Here is a 21,560-nt window from a genome sequence, read left to right as displayed (position 1 = left end):
AGTAAAGTAGAAAAAGAAAAAGCCAGCAAAGGTCTGCTTTGGGCATTAATATTTAATGTTCATTTCAATTCACATCTTGAAACAGAGAAGAAATCCACTTGATACGCAAAGGCACCCTTTTCTTCTTGGAGATTAGCACGAAGATGTCGATCATTGTCTCTTTTGTTTTTTCTATTGTTCCAGGATCCATTATTGGAGGTAAAGCCAGTCGTCAACCAAAGTGATTACATTCTTTTACTGTAAGTAGAGCTGATTTTCCAGATGCTAATACTAATCAAACCGTTTTCTCTTTTTCCACATGTAAAACAAAGCAAACCTACTTTAGAAGAGAGCGCTTTAATTCCAGCTCACAGCTTGCTAAAGCATCAGCAGATTGATTGGCCTCCAAATAATAAAAAGTTGCACTACCTCGAAATTATTAATTAAAACTTACATCAGAACTTTAATCCAAAAAGAAACTTAGATCTAAGTTTACAAGCGGCCAAGCTAAAAAGACAAGTTCATAATAGCTCTGGAGGGAGATTACAGCAACATTCACAAGCTGCAGCAACTAAGGTTGGATTACGAAACCTTCCTCATATTTAGACTGAAAGGAGAGCTACAAAGCCTGGACTGGAACACCTTCCACTGCCACTCTAAAAGATGAGATCTAAACTTCTTTGATAAGCTAACAAACGAAGTTATTATGATTTGTTTTCTTTTTCTTCTCTATTAAGCGAGATCTGCAAGAAATCAACCTTCATAGATAGTGTACTAGATCTGAGAGTATACAAGCGGATCTAGTGGGATAGAGTCAGGGGAAAGTGCGGGTTTGAGGTAAAAGACGGTGGATAATCTCTACTGCTGAAAGAAAGTGAAGGAGAGATGCTATAAGAGGAAACTTTGGCAAAGTAATCTTAAACGAGTCATATTCCTTTCGTTTATTTGGTTTCACATGTACAAGGAATCAACTTCTTTCCACTTTCTCATTGAACTTTGAGGAAACTTTGGAGAAGGACTAAGGATACAACTGACTGATTCCTTCTGCGCGTGGACCCGAATAAAAGGAGATGACGACGACGATGCATTTCCGTTGATGCTGACTCCCTGCATCTTCAATAAATACCGGAGCTTTTTCTCGGTTTTAAACCAAGTGAAAACTGATTTGAATCGTATAGTTCCTCTTCACCAGACATACATTTACACCAAGAAGAGATTAAAGCGTTTAGCATGGCTGAAGCTGCTGTTTCCTTTGTGGTAGAAAGGCTAGCTGACATACTTGAAGAAATTGATTTTCAAACAAACGTTCGAAATGAAGTTGAGCGTTTAAAAGATGAATTGATGCGGATGCGATGTTTCTTGAGGGATGCAGATGCAAAGCAAGATGATGATGCGAGAGTGAGCAACTGGGTGTCCGATATCAGAAATGTTGCTTATGATGCTGAGGATCTCATTGACTTGTTTATCCTCAGAATCGATTCCGTGAAGAAAAAGAACTCCATCAAAAGGTTTGCTTCCCTTTTCAAAGATTGGAAACATCGCTCCAAGATTGCAAAAGAGCTCGTGGCCATCCAGGGAAGAATCCTTGATATATCTCAGAGTTGTGAGACGTATGGTATCAAAAACATTGGAGAGGGGATTAGCACTGCAAGGGAGAAGCTCCGCAAGCAGAGAAGATCATCTCCTCGCGGTGAAGAAAAGGATATTGTTGGCCTGGACGATGATATAGCTAAGCTGGTGACACAACTTGTCCAAACTGAGGACCATTGGCATGCGATTTCAATAGTCGGAATGGGAGGCATTGGCAAGACCACTCTTGCCAAAAAGGTTTACAAACATGGTGATATCCAGGCTCGTTTTCCTACCCGAGCATGGGTCTATGTATCGCAGGAATTCAGTACTAGAGACATACTTCAGGCAATTATAAAGCAAGTGGCGACAACAGGACGAAATTTGGAAAAGTTGCGGGAAGAAGAATTGGAAGAAATTCTCTATGAACATCTTCGAAAAAAACGGTATTTGGTGGTCTTGGATGATGTTTGGAGCATAGAAGCATGGAATTCTCTATCTGAGGCCTTTCCAGACGGAAGTAATGGAAGCAGAGTGATGCTTACAACTCGCAACAGAAGTATTGCCCTGAAAGCAGATGCTAGAAGTGTTCCATATGATTTGCATTTTCTGAGCAAAGAAAATGGTTGGTTGTTGTTCTGCAAGAAAGCTTTCATTCATAGCGCTGATTCACATCGTTCCCCACAGTTGGAGGAAATTGGGAAGGAGATCGTCGAAAAATGTGCTGGTTTACCACTAGCCATCATTGTGATGGGAGGATTGCTTTCAAGAAAAAGAAATTTGGGAGAATGGAAAAGGGTTCTTTCCAATATGAGCTCGTTCTTTGCTGAAGACCCAAATGGAGTATCTGCTATACTGGCTTTGAGTTATAACGATTTGCCATATTACCTCAAATCTTGTTTCCTCCATCTTGGACAGTTCCCAGAAGACCACCCAATTCCCACGCATAAATTGTTTAGGCTATGGATTGCAGAGAGTTTGATACCACAGCAAGGTGAAAGGATGGAGGACATAGCAGAGGATTACTTGAACGAGTTAATTGAGAGAAACATGGTTCAAGTGGCCAAATTGAGTATCAACGAGAGAGTTAAACAATGTCGTCTTCATGATCTACTACGAGACCTCTCCATCTCAAAGGCCAAAGCAGAGGGCTTTCATGAGATTCAAGGAAGTCAAAATATCCATCCTTCAGCTAGATATCGACGTCATTCCATGTATTCTACCTTCAATTGGCGACAATACAAGCATCCGAATCCCCACCTCCGCTCACTCCTCTTCTTTAGAGTTGATCATCACCAAAGTCAGGTTAATTGTTATAGAGATGATCCTTATAAGATGAAAGACAGCGATCTAGATTATATTTGCAAAAATTTCAAACTGCTCAGAGTCCTGGAGTTGGAGGGTATACCATGTACTACCATTCCGAGCATAATTGGGTCTCTAATTCATTTAAAGTACTTGGGGCTAAAGGAGACCAACCTACAGGAACTTTCATCAGCCATAGGTTCTTTGCAGAACCTGCAGCCTCTTGATGTAGCTGCAAATCTTCATCTCCAAACAATTCCCAATGTCATATGGAAGATAGCAAAATTACGGTATCTTTATATGTGCGGGCATAAATATGGGGGGCCTCTGCGAATCGACACACTAAAGCATCTCCAGGCTCTGTCAGAGATAAATGTCCAAAAATGGATGCAAAACAACCATGCAAATTTAACGAGCCTGCAAAAATTGGGAATCAGAGGAAACTTCAGCTTGAAAGCAACTGAAATATTTAACTCCATTGTGGCACTTGTACAACTTCAGTCCCTGTACCTGCGTACTGAAGATGCTGAATTTCCATCGCTCACTCAACTTTCTGCTCTTCAAAATCTCGTCAAGTTGCATATGAGAGGAACTATAAGACAGTTACCTAGCTCGCAGGAATTCCCACCAAATCTCTCCCAGTTGACATTAGAACATGCTCATCTCAAGCAAGATTCGGTAGGGATACTTGAGAACTTGCCAAGATTGTTGATTCTGAGACTAAAAGCACGCTCCTATGATGGAGCAAAAATGGCAATAGCCGTCAGTGGCTTTCCTCAACTTGAGTTCCTCGAGTTTCACTCCTTGGAATCCTTGGAAGAGTTAAATCTTGAAGAAGGTGCAGCGCTAAGGCTTAGGAGTTTCCGGATAATCAATTGCGGGAACTTGAAGATGCTCCCTGAAGGAATGAGATCCCTTACTGCTCTCCGGGAGTTGGACATTGAAGAGATGCCAAAATCATTCGTGGATAGGATTCGAGGTGAAGATTTTTATAAAGTGCAGCATGTTTCCTCTATCTTATTTGTTTAATAATTTGCCGTTTCAGCAGATATTCTGGCAAATGGCGATACTTTAAACATAAACTATTCATGGCTTCATTTGTTGAGGAACAGACACTCTCCTTGAATATTTTTAAACTAGCACTGTTTCATTTACTTTTGAATCTTTATCTTTAGGTTTTATTTTAGTCTGCGTTGATGCTAAGCAGAAAAGTCTCTATCTTATAGTTAATCAAGCAATCAGACCGCTCCTCCTAGTCAGATGTTGAAAGATTTAACACAGGTAAATGCTGCTCTTACAAAACTTTCAAAAAAAAAAAATGCTGCTCTTGCAAACAAATTACAATGCATTTGTTTAATGAGGAAGAAAATGTCTGCATGTGGCTCATACATGGAACAAGAAAGATTAAAAGAAGACAAAAAAAAAGCTAGTAGAAACAAAGAAAATATTCTTTTGACTCATAATTTTTAATCGCTCTTTCGAGTGGAATTTTGGTAACTAGGTTCATATAATGGGGATTTTGAAATTTAACTTGCTTCTTGCTTTTGTTGCTAGCTATAAATAAATAGTGCTAATTATATTGCTCTTTGCATATTTTTAAATTGAATTACTTCATTATATAAAGGTGACTTGCAGGAAAGAAAATACTATTACCTAATTATAAAGGATTACATAGTTAGCATATTGAACTCTTTCGGTAATCTCCAACAAAATCAATATCAATATCCAAGGCATGTTAGACATGCAGTTTCTACTTCGCATATCTACCTTATGGTATTTTTTCTATTCTAATCTTTTTTAAATTCACACACAGACTATGAAACCTTAGGCAGTATCTCCATGCATGAATTAATGCTTTTATGACGAAATGGACGCACTCTACTCCAACAGTGTATCTAAAACAAAACTTGTTGGCTAGAGAAGCAGTATTCATTTTAGACCAAAAGGTCGGACAAAAGATCTATTGAACCTATAGAAAGATTGTTTTGTACTCTTTAGCAATTGTTGTTCTTATGAATCTATTGATATAAGGATTTTGCTATATATATAACAGCACAATCTTGTTAAATGGGGACGGAGGAGATGCTACGAATAAAGCATTAATTTGGTAAATGCTACTCAAATCATTTAACTAATTGAATGGGAAGAGAGAGAAAGGAGGTACTAGTAGAGGAGAGAGAGTCCGGCACGACAGGGGAGGAAACAGAAGCTGGCTGGCAGGCAAAAGAGAGGCTAATGACAATTGGGAGGCTGATCGTCAAAAGCAAAGATAACAAAACAACAAAATGAGAAAAAAAAATGGAGAGGGAAATCAACGATAAGAGAACAATCGACTAACCAGTCAAAAAAAAAAAACCATTAATTGACAATCAGGGATATAAAAGGCCTAATATCAAAACGATGTCATTTTGAATACAAAAAACCCAAAAAAAATATATAAGGGGGGACTCTAATTGAATGACACTTGTCATTCAATTAGAGACTCAATCAAAAGAAATTGAACAATAATCAAATCATCTTGCTTTTATATATAGTATAGATATCATTATAATTATCTTACTTCACATTTAAAAATTTTAACTAATTTTAAAGTTATATATCTTAAGCAAATATTACAACAGGGGAGCTTAGGAAGGTCCAAAGTCATGAATGCATAGTTGGGCTTGCGTCCATTTGGTTTTGGAGGGTCAAAATATCTAGAAAGTTCCTGTATTAGGATATTTTGTTCAATTTAGTTCATCTACTTAAAATCGTAATAATTTAATCTCTCGATTTAAAAAATTACTTCAATTTATTCCCTTTCCCTAGTGGCATCCAATTACGTGATAGTGCCACGTGGCACCGACATGATGACATGTCATGCCACATGACACTAATATGATGAGGTGAGTCAATCTAATCTTAATTAATTATATGCTTAAATTGGTGTTAATATGATTAAGATAAGTTGTTACTGATTTATTTGTGCTTTTGTAGGTGTTTGATGAAAGAAGAATTTTAGTGGAAGAAAGAAGAGCAATTTTAAGGTACAGACTTTCATTGCACATATTTCAGTAGTTTAGCCATAACTCTCTCTACAGAGCTTCAAATGAAGTGATTCTTAGACCATTGGAAAGCTAAGAGAAAAATATCCAACTTTCGTGTTTATCACTTCTCTTAGTTCAGCTTGGAAGGTGGTCAAAAATCTTGTTGAATTTGACACACTGTAATAGTCCTAGAATAATTACGATTTCTAATTGGGCAAGACTGCGGCCCACATAGTCTAATAAGGACATCCTAGCTGAAATTGACTTCTTTCTTTACCTAACTTGGCCTAATTTTAAAGCCCTATAAAAACAATCTTTCGAAAGACTTTCGAAAAAAAAGAATGAAACACCAGATTAATAGTTGAAAGTCAAGCCACAAAGTTATTGAAGCTAAGAAGAATTTGAAGGATTCAAGAAGATTTGGACATCAAGAATACAATTCTTGAGTTTTTCTATCTTTTTGTTATTTTCTTATTTTTCTTAGTTCGATTTGAATATTTAAATTTTATTTGATGATGGTGTGTGATTTAATGAGGAACTAAATTGTTAGTATAAAATTACGATTGAACTCAATATGTAGTTTGAATTATTTATATTTCTTTTGCTTATATTTGATAGATTTAAGTTATTTATTTTATTCTATTCTTAATGTTTATGATTGACTAGCCACCAATTAGATTGAATTGGAAATCTAGGTTAAACTTTAACGAAGAAAATTTAGATAGACCTTGAATGGAATAGAGTATGATCGAATGCACTTAATTGATTAGGTGATTTGATTTGCATATAGGGTAGACATACACCTATAAGCTATTCGTAGCCAAAATTAGAACACAAACTTAATTAATCTTTCTTCAATTTAATTTGCATAGACATATAGTAAATTAATTGGGAAAGATATTTTTATGAGAAACTCGATAGAGACTTATAAATAATTTAAGAATCTAGGTTAGCAACTTAATCCATCAAACTGAATCAAGAAAGAGAGACAATCTTCAAATAAAGTATTAAGGGATATCATAATCTTAGATCTGGTAATCACAAGAAGTAATTTTACTAATATATTAGGTTTAATTATTAGTTTATTAGTTTCAATCTTTATTATTAATTTTAATTGTTTAGATAAAATTAGAGTGTGTTAATTTTAATAGTTAATAGTAACGATTAATTCAATTCTCTGTGGGATTGACACTCTACTCATCTCTATATTATCTTTGTGATACGTATACTTGCATGTATAGAAAATTGAACAACAAAATCCCATCATCAAAATTCTCTTACCATTAACAAAATAAATGTGTCGTATTGTCACAGCCCAATTCCCGGACCATGATCGGCGTAAGGACCCAATAAGCGTAGCCCATCGGGCCCAAGCAAGCTTTTCTATGAAAACTCGTTTATTAGACCACCTGTCCCTCTTTTCCTTCTAAGGTTCTTAATTCATTGTTTTCAAAATAATTTCCTTTCAAAAATAAATCATGGCAATTGAACAATATCATTCACAAAATAATATTACCATTTGCCAACCTGTAGCGACATTATCATGCACACCACACATACAGTGTTTACAACAAATCTTATGAATTACATTGAAATAACCATATACACATTCAAAAGACCTTAACTATCAGCGGAGTGACTCTAGTGTGGATACTATCATAGAGTGTTCTAGTAAACCTATCGTAAGATGAACAGGAGGAAACGCCTTTACCTAAGATCTAACTATCTTCGAACCTAAAAACTAAAATATAAAGTTGAAAAGGATAAGTATAAACCCAGTGAGTGAACATAGGAAGGGAATAAGCAAACGATATGGAGAGCTTTTCGAAAACATGATGCACTTGTTTAAAAACAATGCAATTTTGTATATTATGAGCAAAACTCGATTTCGTGCTGCTTTTCAACTCATTTTAAAACATTTATGAAGTTCAAGCAAGGCAAGCATAGCAGAGTGAATCTCCTTGTAGCGGAAAGGCATTCTCGCTGCAAGAAAAATCTGGGTAGGCATTTTACCCAACCACCCGAGAGTTCCTCGCTGTAGCGAGAATGCATTTTTGCTGCAGCAAAAATCTAGGCTAGTCAAGCCCCCAACACCCGAGAGTTTCTTGTTGCAGCGAGAATGAATTTCGCTGCAGCGAAAACCAAGGCTATCAAGTTAAAGAATTCTTGTCACAATGAAAATCCATTTTTGTTGCAATGAAAACTCAATTGGAAAGCATTTTTCAAATTTCAACATTCAATATTCAATACAATCACATTTTATTTCCTTAACCTTTATATGTTATGTGTATACATGTATACAACTCCCATCTCACCAGCTCATGTGCACTTCCACACCGCACATAGCTAGAATCATCCTGTGCACTTCCTCATCGCACAAGGCAATATCATCATGTGCACTCTCACATCGCACATGGCATATATCATCAGTGTGTGCACTCACACAACACACCACTATCACGCACATGGCATATATTATCAGTGTGTGTACTCACACAACACACCACTATCGTGCCCATGGCATATATCACCAATGTGTGCACTCACACAGTACACTACTATCACCGTCATGTGTACTCCCACACCGCACACGCATGGTTACAATTGTCAACCAATAGTGTCATTCAATGCATAACATACACATCAACATAATATGGAAACGCATGAGTTCATCACATTCATATTTTATAACATAAAAACGTTTCATCAAAAGCTTGTTCTCATGCATTTTTTTATAAAAGTTCAGTAAAATATTTCAAGTGATTCAACAAAAAATAAATGCATTTATCCCAAAACATTTTAATGCAAGTTCATTCACCTTAATGCCACCATACAAAACTAGTGCTCACCAAGTCTTAATCCAAGTAGTCTCGAAATACCGTTAAAACCTATATTTACCAATAAGCCATAACAACCCCCATTAAGTCATGATTTGAATTTAATAATTCTAATAAATATACACTATACAATCTACACTCTAACCCAACTTTTAACCTAAAATTTTAGTCTAATTCACAAACCCATTAAACTAATTGTTCAAGTTTGAAGTTTCTTTACATTGGTGCTTGAATGTATAAAGATCAACCAAACCTAGCAATTTTTAAGGAAAGGAAATTTGAAGAAACTTAGAAAATAAAGTCTAAAATTACAAACCCATAAATTTAAAAATTCAAGGGTTGAAAATATATAACTTTTAGCCTTAAAAATGAAGATTTGAAGCCAAAATCTAAGTGTTGTTGAAAGTGGAGTAGAAATTGAAAATAAAAGAAAGAAAGAGAGATTTTTGTTTCTCTCTCCTAGGGTTTAGATGTGCTATAAATTGGGGTTAGAAGCTGCAGGTTTGATGCCTAGGAAGTTAGGAGAAGGAAGGAGTAAGAAAAGAAAAGAAAATAAGGAAAAAAATGAAAATCTTGATTTTGATGGTGGAGGAACAAAAATGGCGTTGTGAGAAGATGAAGAAGGAAGGTGATGCCTTGGACACAATGGCCGGCCATGGGATAAGGATGGAGAGTTAAAGCTTGCTTTGGAAGCTTTGACCAAGCTTTATGAGAAATTACTGTTTTGCCATTTTAGGTTTTCACTTTTTTTAATTGTATCCTCCCACAATTTTCTAATTCTAATTTCTTTCCAATTTTCTTCCTTAACACTTGTACCAATAAAATATCAAATTTATGATTCAACATGGTAACACTGTAATATTTAAATATTTACTTACCCGCGCTAGCTTTATTTAATAAAAACACGCGAGCCTCATTAACGTCATTTTTCTCCAAAATTTTCTTATTCTTCTTCTCCCCCACTTATATTGACCATAGACTCCTTAATGGAAAATTTTGACATTGAATAAAATATTAATATTTTAATATTATTTTATTTCAAAATTTTTCACTAGCATTTTGGGGCTTCAAAACATCTTACTTTGCCTTGATTCACATCCAAATCACCTTTTATCTCGTAAATTTTTCTCTTATAAAAATATTATTATTTTATTATTACTTCTTCATGTGCGAAATTTTTTATCTTAAAATATTCTTTTCACCCGTCTCCATCCTTTGGCACTTAAATCAGCATCCATTGAACTTTTGTCTCGTTGATAAGGTCATATTGGCTTCTATACGAGGGTATTGAGTGTCACATGTATGTTACGCTAAAATAAAATTATGAATGATGTCACATGAGCGCATTTATGAATATAATTTTGTTCATTACAGTTTATATATATATATATATATATATATATATATATATATATATATANATATATATATATATATATATATATATATATATATATATTTAATAGTTTAATACAACTAAATACCTCATTTATTCTTACTATTTTAAAGAAACATTTTATTTAAATTGATAATTTTTAATTAATATTATGAGTTAATATTATTTTATTTTATTGAACTATTTTTTATTAATAAACAACAAATGGTTTATAGATGATCATTGTTTAAATTAATTAACAATCATGTCAATTTTATTTTTAGATGAAATATTATATGAATTTATTTCTTTATGAATTTAAGGTAATTGTTTAAATTATCGAAATTTCGAAATATAAAATTAAGATTTACCTAGACACTTTGGAGAAAAACCTAATTATATTTTGTTCTTGAGAAAGTCATCTCAAGAATAGTAACTCTTTGCCTTTCTGGGTAAATTCCGTAATCGGAATTAATCCAAAGCAATCATTCTATTTTATACTTATAATTTTATATTATATCATGTTTTTCATTTTTTATATATACCTATATAAATAAATTTTTATTGAATATTTCATTTTTATTATCTGCCTAATTTATTTTATTTATGAATAAGTATATTTTATTTTCTTATATTTCCTTTCATCTATATATATAAATCTATTTCTTTATAGCTAGGCATTTTCCATTTCTCCCATTTAAATTTCTTTTCATTTTTGTATTTTTTTTTTTACTTTAACTAAATCTATCACCATAAATATATTTTCTATTTAGACATTTACTTTCATCCTATATATTTATTCTACTTATCTAAACCTATTTTTTATAACTAAACATTCTTCTACATTTATATTTTTTTAGTTAAACATATTTAAAACATTTTTATTATTTTTGTTATCATTACTATTTTTATATTTTTCTATTTGTTTTAATTTCCTTACCCTAAGATATCATTTGAAATTTTTTATAACATTTTTTTAAAATAATTTAAATTAAACCTACATCACCAAAAATACATCTACAACTAAATGAAATAGTCCAAATCCAAAACAAACCCAAAACCAATAGTAGATCCATAAAAAATGAAGGACTTTACCTTATTGGGCTAGGAGTGGCCCAAGTTACTAGGCTTGTGGAAGAGGCCCACCTGTTGTAGCTCACCAAGTCTCCAAAACGCATTGTTTGGTACGTGTGTATCAGCTTTCTCTTCTCTCTCAAAGTACGCGGTTTTGGGTCCCAAACCTTATGTATAAAAGCTCTTTTTCTATTCTCCTTCCCCATTTCTCTTTTTCACTTTCTCTCTTTACTTGGCGACCTCTCTTCCTTCTCTTTACCCCAAAATCTCTTTTTTCTCTGCCAAATGAAAACTTAACATTAAACCTTCCCCCTACTCTTTCTTCTTTTAACCAAAGATCAAAAAACCAAAACAAAGCCACAGAAACCCTAAACTCCCCAAGCTGCTTCCTTTTTTACTTCAATCGGAAAAATAAACAAGAAATGTCGCGAAAGTCCCAAAATCCCTAACCTTCCGAAAACCAGAAAACCCATCCCCAACTATTTCTCATGGCTCTATGATTTTTGGTTTTTTTTATTGTGGTTGTGGTATGATACTGGTAAGAATTTGAGGTTTTTCTTTTTGTTGTTTTTTTTTAGCAAAGATTTCTAGGGTTTTCGATTTGGGTTTCTAGGGCTTTTTGGCTGCTAAGGTTTTTGTATAAATTGCTCCAGGGATTTCTTTGAATTTTTTTTTAGGGTTTTTTTAGATTTGCTGTTTAGGGTTTCACTTTCAAAATCCACCTCCTTTTCCTTATGAATTTCGAGTTTTTATAGAACTTAATTATCTAAGTGTTTGGACAATCAAGAAGTGAAAGCATGATTTCATAGGTGAAAAGCTCCAAGCAAAAATGGGGTAGAGCTGCCTGGTAGGCTACCATAGTAATCTGTTAACCGAATTCTTTTTTATATTTGATTTTTTTATTTTTGTCAAAATATTTATTTTTTGGTTTGTGGGCCTTTAAGACTTTAAAAGTAAAAAAATGTCTAATTTAAAATCAAAACCAAATTGGTTTTAAGCTTAAAAAGCTTAAAATGGGTTAATTTTAATTGGACTTAGAACTAATTCGACCCAACAGTATAATAAAATTAAATATAAAACTGAATAAAAAATAAAATTATCTAGATTAAGTGAGGTATCTACAATAACTGTAGCATCTATCACTCAAGAAGCGGAATGGTTGAAAGACTTATTCCATGAAATTTTGTCGTGGTTTAAACCATTGGCACCAATCTTGATACATTGTGACAATAAAGCAACGATATCAAAGGCATATAATGAAGCATACAATGGAAAAAATTGATATATTGAATTTTGACATAGCATTGTATGATAAAGAATTAGTGATGGTATAGTCACTATAAGTTATATGAGGTCTTGTGAAGATTTAGCAAATCCATTTACCAAAAGTCTGAAAAAAGATTTGGTAATAAAGACCTCAAGCGGAATGGGTATCAAGCCTATCAACTAAATCTCTAATGGTGGAAGCTCACTTTGACGCTTGTGGTCGACTTGCAAGTCTTGGGTAATGATCATTCTACCATATGGATGATTGCAAGCACTAATTTATATTTTTCATCCTGAGGTGTATAGTGCTTGGTTCCTGTAATATATAAACTAATGTTGAACAAAAGTTCTTAATAGATCCATAACATATATATGTTGAAATATTATAATTACAAGTACTTCCGATAAGGATTACTTTTTTAGTAAAAGTATTGTCACTTCTAGGAATTAAAGGCTTGACTTTGATAGCACTCGTAAATGGATGCAAAACACAAGACCATAAAAACGTGTTAGCAAAACTAGATACAAAGTGAGCGAAAAAGCTTATGTGTGTTTAGTGGCATAATTAGTCAAATGAAGAATCGATGGTTCAATACTTGGTCAATTTCTCAATTCAGATTAAAACCAATCACACTCATTAAGTGAAAGTTCAAATCTGCACGATATCTTCATTTATGCATATTTCCAAAGCTGTTGGTATTTGAAAATTTCGAAAATGATGGAAGATTATTGGTGCATTTCCAAAATAAAGGATTATCTCTTTATATGAAAAGTTATTTTAACTGAAAGTTTATGTTAAATAGTGTAACTATTGAATTGTATATGTGTCTTTTATGTGAATAGTTATGTTTCCTAATAAAGCGACATGTTGAAAAATACCTTTAATTCAAAGGTTATGAGACAACAAAAAAAACACTACAACTCAAAAGTTTAGATATGAAAAGTTATCTTTTCATATTGTAGCTCAAAGATTGTCTTATAAAATGAATAGTTATTTTTTTATAAAGTGATTATTGAAACAATACATTTATCCATAGATTGTGTTTTGCAAAATGCAAAGATGTCTTTAATATAAAGAGTGCCTTGATGAAAGGGTTAAGTCTTTAAGAAGAGACACTTACAAGACTACATAAATGACTTACTGCCAATCATTTTGAAACACCAAAAACAAATAAAACAAGAGTTAAAAATCAAGAGCAATAGAAATGTTGTGTTCTAAAAATAAATAAAAACACTTGAGTTCCTATCATCTATCAAAGGTATCTAAACTTTTTATAATTTACTTACTGCAAAAAGTAGGTACTAAGATCGAACAACTTTGCAAACCCTCTTGTGTATTTAGTAGTTTAGTCTTGTAAAGTGCAAAAACGAAATTAGACATTGGCTTTATTGTATCTTAAGATTATTTGCATAATTTCTCCTTTACATACCGAGTGATGGGACAAAATAAATCTTAAAAATAGTATCTATTAAAAAACTTATCTTAAAGTTAATTTTACCAGTTTCTTGAATTTCATTTAAACTCTGTTTACACTAATAGAGAAAAGGTTGCTTTCCTTCTGTGAGCTAGCGAATGACATTCCCTTTATGACTTTACAATTGTCATGACATTCTTTAACTCATTGCAAATCAAACATCCAAACATCATAAAGACGTTACAATAAATTAAATTGCAGGGAAAGTAAGAAACTTTGGTTGAACCAAACGCTATTATGTTTCCTATGGCTTGCAATCCTCGATTCTATACCAATATGGGCATTTTTGCCACTGTGTCATGGTCATTGCGTGGATGTAAATCTCACATCATGGTAGAGTTACAAAGTCCCATATCGAAAAGAAACTCCCAACAAGGAGTAAAGATAGATATCATGATCTTGAAGAAGGGAGTTATGAATCTCACATTAACTATGTACTAAAATAATGTTGAGAATATAAGAGTTCACAGCATTTTTAACCTGTGAGGCTCCTTTTGTGGGATAAAATCGTAAGTTTAATAGACCAAAACAAATAATACCTCACTAGAGTTGGTGTGAACCGTGACACACTGCGTGGGTCCCCTTCAATGATAAACAGTAATTATGTGGACAGTGCCAAGTAGAGACAGAAACATGCCCCCACATCCCTCTGAGCCGTAGATTCAGTTGGACAGTATGGACTAAGTTTTTTAAATGGTGGCAGATGACTTGGGTACCTCCTACCTCCATAGCCGAATTCCTTTTGTGCTGATTTGCAATGTTGTGATCTGACCTGAAAATCAGATTTCGTGGCCCTGGAGGATGCGACGTAGCAAGGTGATTGTTGTCCACTGCTGAGAGTGATTTGACTGACTTCAAGGTAATCTGATGATTATTGTCCATTGCCCTTGAATGGTAACTATTGCTAGCTGGCGTGCCTAAACTTAGAATTCTATTCATAATTAAAATATGATAATATTTGCAATGCTTAATTTAATTCGAGACATACATTCGTTCTGAATTATTGAAGGAAAATCAAACTGGCAAAACATTTTTAACCATGCCGCTAAAACATTCTTTCCATACCCTGTTTCACACATGAAACACCTGCTACCCTGTCATTTAGAAAAGCAGGATCAAGAAATGAAAAGGCAAAAAGAAAAATCTCAGTGGTGGTATTTTTTTTGTTTTTTGAGGGGACAGTGGTGGGATATTAGAACCATTTCTTGTCAGTTATCACTTAAGAACCATTTTTTGATCCTCACAAGCTCCGATTCAATTTCTCTCATAGTCTTCCTCTCATCAGATAACTCTGCAGTGCAACAATAAGCCAATTCCAGGATCAAACGTAAACATCTTCTTGTAGCAGCTGCTAAGTGTTCTTCACCAGCGTGCACGAAATTGAGATCTACAACTGTGTCAACTACTTGTAATGAATGGCATATCCAGCTCCTCCTGTTCATTTCTTCCGTTGGCCTTGTTGCGGTAAATGTTTCCGTCAAAAGAATACCAAAGCTGTACACGTCGGTTTTCTCAGAAACAATTCCCATTGATTCATACTCTGCATAGAAGATGGTAATAATGCAGGATGCATTGAATATAAGACATCTAACAGGATGCGTGGTATTAAGGAATAGGCTTTCAAAGAAAAATGACATGCATACAGGGAATATGATAATTATGAACTACACCCTGGAACTACGATCACCTGGTGCCATATAGCCAGCAGTGGCCATGGTGGTGGTATTTGTTGCACCAATCCCTTTTTCTAAGCATTTGGCAACGCTGAAGCCACTTACACGAGCTACCATATCATTATCTAGCAGGACATTGCTTGGGTTTAAATTGCAGTGAATGACACGCATAGTATGAAGATAACACAAAGCTGATGCCACGTTTATCATTATATCAAGCCTTTTCAAAAAGTTCAAAATATTCGAGCCAGGGTAAATTCGATAAAGCCACTTTTGAAGAGACAAGTTGGGGATGTACTCCAGCACCAAGGCTTTGAAATCAACGTCGCTGCAGCATTTCAAAATTTTGACAACATTCCGATGACGAATAAAGGGCAGCACTTGAGATTGAACTTCAAAACTCTCAAACCCTCTTCTTTGTGTATTAAAAATCTTTATTGCTGCAATCCTCTTGTCTTTCAGTATTCCTTTGTACACGACACAGAATTCACCCAAGTCAAGCAGGTTCCTTTCACTAAATCCATCTGTTGCTAACTTAAGCTCTTGGTACGAAATCCTAGGATATTCTATCAATTCAGTGTCAATTAAAAAACGTGATTTGATCCTATGGAGCTCAAACTGAACTTCAGCCATGGTCTTCCTCTCAAGACTTGACTCTGCAGTACAAAACCAAGCAACTTTCATGATTGATCTCACACATTTTGTTTTAGCTGCTATGTCTTCCTGATCACTTTGCAGCAAACTGACATCAATAAATCTGTCTACTGAATGAGGTAATGACTCATATATCCAGAGCCTCAAGTTCATTTCTCCATCAAACATATCATCTGTGGGCTTCTTTCCGGTAAATGTTGCCATGAGTAGAATACCGAAGCTGTACACATCTGTTTTTTCAGATATAATTCCACTCGATCCATACTCTACAGTTAAGTACAATGCATTAATAAGAATAGGCTTTCAAAATAGACACCACCGAGGAATTACATATACATAAATCAAAATGCAAATACGAAGCAAAATACAAACATACCTGGTGCCATGTACCCCAAAGTGGCCATGGTCCTTGTTTGCATTGTAGCATTTTCACCTAAGCGTTTGGCAATACTGAAATCACTTACACGAGCAATCATGTCTTCATCTAGCAGGATATTGCTAGGTTTTAAATCACAGTGAATTATGTGTATCGAGTGAAGGTAGCTCATGGCTGATGCAACTTCTATCATAATGTCGAGTCTTTGCAAGAGATTCAAAAAATAATTGTGAGTGTAAAGCCACTTGTCCAGGGTCCCATTGGGCATATATTCTAGCACCAAGGCTCTGAAATCATCATCACAGCAACTGTTCATGAGTTTGACAAGATTAGGATGACGAGCATTGGAAAGCAATTCAGATTCAACCTGAAAACTCCTCAATCCTCTTTCTGGATGCAAATTGAAAACCTTTATTGCAACATTCTTCTCCTCCTTCATTGCTCCCTTGTAAACAGAACCAAAACTCCCAGTGCCAATTATGTTACTTTCGCTAAATCCATCTGTTGCTAGCACAATTTCTTGGTATAGAATTGTTCTATTTGTTGTTAAAAGTGGATCCTTTCTCTTTTTCAAGCAGTGTTTTATTGCCCTGTACATCTGTGGCAGGATACACATTGATGCAATTATTGGCAACAGAATCTTTGCAAGAGTCAAAATAGGTCTCCGTGATCTTTTGGAAGTACCAGTCCTGCATGTTGGAACTTGCAATCGTGCTGCACCACAAAGTGCTTTGTTCATGACATATGAGTGGGCTGTGAAGTTATCAAAGGTTCCTCCACTAGGTATTTCTCCTTCGAGTTCATTAAAAGATACATTAAAATATATAAGGTGGAGCTGTACCAAGAACTTAGGAATTACTCCAGACAGTTTGTTATGAGAGAGATCCAAGAATTCCAAGCTTAGAGATCTAACAAGGGATTTTGGAATGGGACCTTGCAATCTATTTACTGCCAACGAGAGATATTCTAGACTCTGGAGGTTCCAGATGTGTGGAATGTAGCCTGAAAACTGATTCTTTGACAAATCAATTTCTATCACAACCTTCAAATTTTCAATATCAAACGGAAGAGACCCTTGCAAAGAATTTGATGACATGTTTATGGCCAGGATATCCCTAAGGCTCCACAAGCTGGAAGGTATTGTGGAATTTAATCTATTAGAGCTTAAGCTGAGATTTCTTAGAGTTGTGAGATTACTTAAGCATTCTGGTATTAATCCAGAAAGCTCATTACCACTTAAAAACAATTCAAACAAGCTGCTCAACTTACAAAAATCATAGAGGATTGTTCCTTGCAATTTATTCCCTTGAAGGTGCAAACCTTGCAACTTTTGTAGTCTTCCAATTGTGTTTGGAATAACACCCGTCAGTTCATTGTTTCCCAGTCTTAAGGCAACCAAGCTGCTTAAGTTGCCAACTTCAGATGGAATTCTGCCATGAAGTTTGCAATCAGTTAACCAAAGGTATTCAAGAGAAGTGGAGAGATTTCCAATGGACATAGGGAGCATGGTATCTAGAGGATTGCCTGATAACACTATCCTTCTCAAATGCATGTTATTTGTCAATGAATTGATAAAGCTAGATTCTAGAGTGGAGGATTCAATGGTTAAGGCATTATGGGCCAAATTGAGTTTTTGGAGATTTTTCAAATTGACAATTGTGTTAGGAATAAGACCATCAAATGAGTTATCAGCCAGGTCCAAGAGAGTGAGTGATGTACAGTTCCCAATACTGCTTGGTATACGACCTGCATATGTCGAATAAGTTAAAACACTGAAAAAGTATGAAAAGATATCGAAGTAAATATTAAAAATGGAAACTAAAATGGCATATGCTCAGATTTTTCATATTGTTGTGATAGCCTATTTCCTAAGGTTTTGGATGTGCAAAGGGTTTCCCCTTTCTGACTTAATGAACTATTCATATAATTTTTCAAAAAAAAAATTGTTATTATCAAGATAAATCACCAGGTGGACAAGTATAACTAATTAAGACAAACCAAATCCTATATTCCAAGTGGCATATTCTTGATTCTTTCTGTTCAATATAAGAGAAAACATCTTTAAAAGGTTGGGAGTTTTACTAAAATGGTCTGAGTGATAGTGTCATACCTTCCAAGATGTTATTGCTGAGATACAATTCCTTGAGCATGGTTAAATTCCCAAGCTTTGTTGGTATGGTTCCTGTGAAATTATTAGAAGGCAAATATAGTACTTCTAGCTGCCAGCAGTTGACTAAACTGCTTGGGATCTGTCCATAAAGTTGATTCCCAGATAGATATAGCTCCTTTAAGTCTGGAAGACGATTAAACATATCTACTGGAAGTCTTCCACCTAGCCTATTGAAGCTGAGATCAATTATTTGCAGTGAAGAAACATTAAAAATGCTAGAGGTAATGAAACCTGAGAGCTGATTTTTACTCAGATAGATCTTCTTCAGTGAAGTTATGTTGCCTAAAGCTGATGGAACTTTACCTACAAATTAAATTGTTACGTTTTAGTATCAAGTACTCAAGTTTATGACCAGAACCATAAAAGCTGTTGTTTGTATTGTTAGCGGAGCAAAAGAAGATAGGTTACCAATTTGCGGAGGGAGGGTGCCATCTAGACCCATGGATGTAAGGTTCAAGGCCATGACCCTCTGGGGTTGGCCACCGCAAGTGACACCAATCCAGTTGCAAACTGAAGATTTCGTTGTCCAGCTTGCCAAGATATTTGGAGTTTCAGGATCGATGTAGGCTTTCAAGGCGAGAAGCGCAGACTCATCATCAGTCAATGAATAAACATGCGCTACAAACAACAAGAAGATGCGGACAAAAAACACCAGACAGGGGGAGGAAGAAATCTCCATGACCGTGGCGCGGACGCATTGCTAAATGGAGACTTGCTAGTTATGCAGTAACAAAATCCAAAGAGAAATACAAACAAATCACAAAAGGCGACCGTGTTTCTTTATGGAAACGCCGACTCGATAGTACATATCTTCATCCAGTAGCAGGGTCAAGATTTCGTGTTAGGTGAAGAGTCAAAACAATATAAAGTAATTTAAAAAAATTTATTAAAAAATTATATGAATAAATTTTAAAAATCATTCAAAGAATCAATCTTAATAATTTATTTTAAAAAATATCTAGTATAATCATAAATATTATAATAATAACAATAATCTCAATTTCTAAATAAACTTAATAACAAATAAAAATTAACAAACATAATAACAAAAATCTCAATGAAAAGCAATCCATTAAAAATATTAAAAGTTATTAATAAATAATTCAATAAAAAGTAATTTTTTAAAATTAATCACACAAATTAAATATAATATCAATAAACAATTCAATAAAAAAAGTAATTCTGAATAAAAAACTTAATTGTTCAGAAGAATCTAAATGAATAAAAAAAAACACAAATAATTTATAGGAAAGCAAACAAGTAATACCTAAATAAATAAGTAATAACTAACATTAGGTGATTAATCAAATTCTTATTTTGTCGCTTTCAACAAACAATGACTAAGACAATAAATCTTAAATCAAAATCATCAAATTAAAAATATTAAATAAAAAAATTTAAAATTTAAAATATTAAAAATAAAATAAGAAAATAAACCAAACTTACTAGTTATCATGACATAAAAATTGACTTACCAACTAGAAGTTTTCTGCACAGAGAATGTTAGTAAGCAAAAAAGTTAAAAAGAAAAAAAAAATTGTTTCTATAGTATTTGGTAAAAAGATAAAGAAAACAAGAAGGGGAGGTTGTGAGGTTTTGGGTTGGGAATAATTCTATTGCAATAGGTTTTATTTTAATCTTATTAAAATTAATTGTTAACTAATTGTTGTGGGACATCTTACCAAACAAAAAATTATTGTAAGGATAAAATTCTAAAATTCTAAAAAAATCAAATATGTTAAAAAAATTTAAAATTTTTATAAAAGTGAAATTATTAAATTTTTAAAAAATAAAGATAAATTATAAAATTTTTGAAATTGTTGGTAGGGCGAGGGCCCCCACTAGCCCCCTCTCCTACGCCTCTGTCTTCATTGCATATATATATATAAAAGAAAATGTACAAATTTAAAAAATTATATGATATATTTTAATAAAATCTAAACATAATAATTAAAAAAATCATTAAATTATATAAGAAAAAATCAAATATAGCTCTTATGTTTATTCAATTAAATTTTTATATTTTTATTTTAAATCAAATATATCACTAATCGTTGATTAATTATTGTTGGTTAAAGTTATCTTACCAATTTAATGACATGTGTTGATGACCTAATATATTGACTTATCATTTAGAAGAAGAGCACTGCTAGAAATGATGAGGCTAAAGATGTTATTGATTGGGTTTTTTTTTTTTCTTTGAAAGCCAAATTTATTGACATAACAAGATGTAATGCCTAAAAAATCTTATTCTACTTAATTAAATTATGTTATAAAAAAATTAGTAATTACTAAGTTATAGTCTATATTAAATAAATATAACATAAGTCTAACTTTTGATAACTGCAGTTATGACTTTGGGCTTATTAATAAAAAGGGAATAGATTAAGGGTTTTTAAGTAAATAGAGTAGTTTTATTAGTGTTAGTTTTTATCACACGTTTAAGGTAAAGCAATTTATCACGTTTAAAGGAAAACTGTCGGAGGAAGTTAAAAAAAAATATAATTTTACAATATCACGTTTAGAATAGGAAAAGAAGTCAGAGAAGTTAACTCTGTTTGATGTCATCTTAAGAGAAAGGCAGTCGAAAGAAGAAAATCATTTAGGAGAAACTAACCCTAAAGAAGAAGGAGAAAGACAAAAAAATGAAAAATCTATTCAAGAAAGCAGTGGTTAAGGTATGATAGGCTTTAACTTATGAAAATTGTATTTTTGCATAGTTCGAAATAAAAGATCCTAAATTTTTTTTATGTTTCTTTAACTTACATTCAAATCCGGTAC

At 33.6% G+C, this 21,560-nt stretch overlaps 2 protein-coding genes across 2 annotated transcripts; one reads left to right on the top strand and one right to left on the bottom strand.

Moving 5' to 3' along the window:
* On the top strand, positions 16–4,015 carry LOC18605270 (putative disease resistance protein At1g50180). The gene has a single exon (XM_018116708.1). The coding sequence runs from the start codon at positions 1,210–1,212 to the stop codon at positions 3,880–3,882; it is 2,673 nt and encodes an 890-aa protein (XP_017972197.1). The 5' UTR covers positions 16–1,209; the 3' UTR covers positions 3,883–4,015.
* LOC18605268 (probable LRR receptor-like serine/threonine-protein kinase At3g47570) lies at positions 15,044–19,541 on the bottom strand. Its single transcript, XM_018116945.1, has 5 exons — positions 19,188–19,541; positions 18,720–19,082; positions 16,610–18,355; positions 15,594–16,499; positions 15,044–15,446 (listed from the first exon to the last, which is right to left on the bottom strand). The coding sequence occupies exons 1-5, from the start codon at positions 19,456–19,458 to the stop codon at positions 15,115–15,117; spliced, it is 3,618 nt and encodes a 1,205-aa protein (XP_017972434.1). The 5' UTR covers positions 19,459–19,541; the 3' UTR covers positions 15,044–15,114.

The sequence above is a fragment of the Theobroma cacao genome, chromosome 3 (genome assembly GCF_000208745.1).
Source record: "Theobroma cacao cultivar B97-61/B2 chromosome 3, Criollo_cocoa_genome_V2, whole genome shotgun sequence".
Classification (NCBI taxonomy): Eukaryota; Viridiplantae; Streptophyta; class Magnoliopsida; order Malvales; family Malvaceae; genus Theobroma; species Theobroma cacao.
The sequence above is the reverse complement of the archived record's forward strand: the minus strand, read 5'-3'. Positions and strand labels throughout refer to the sequence as shown.

Bases quoted from the DNA above. Each gene is read 5' to 3' on its own strand.
- LOC18605268 (XM_018116945.1), bottom strand. From the start codon at position 19,458: ATGGAGATTTCTTCCTCCCCCTGTCTGGTGTTTTTTGTCCGCATCTTC. The intron at 18,356-18,719 runs GTATGACACTAT...CGACATATGCAG, and splicing joins CAGCAATAACATCTTGGAAG to GTCGTATACCAAGCAGTATT. The intron at 16,500-16,609 runs GTATGTTTGTAT...ACTTAACTGTAG, and splicing joins TTTGGGGTACATGGCACCAG to AGTATGGATCGAGTGGAATT.
- LOC18605270 (XM_018116708.1), top strand. From the start codon at position 1,210: ATGGCTGAAGCTGCTGTTTCCTTTGTGGTAGAAAGGCTAGCTGACATA.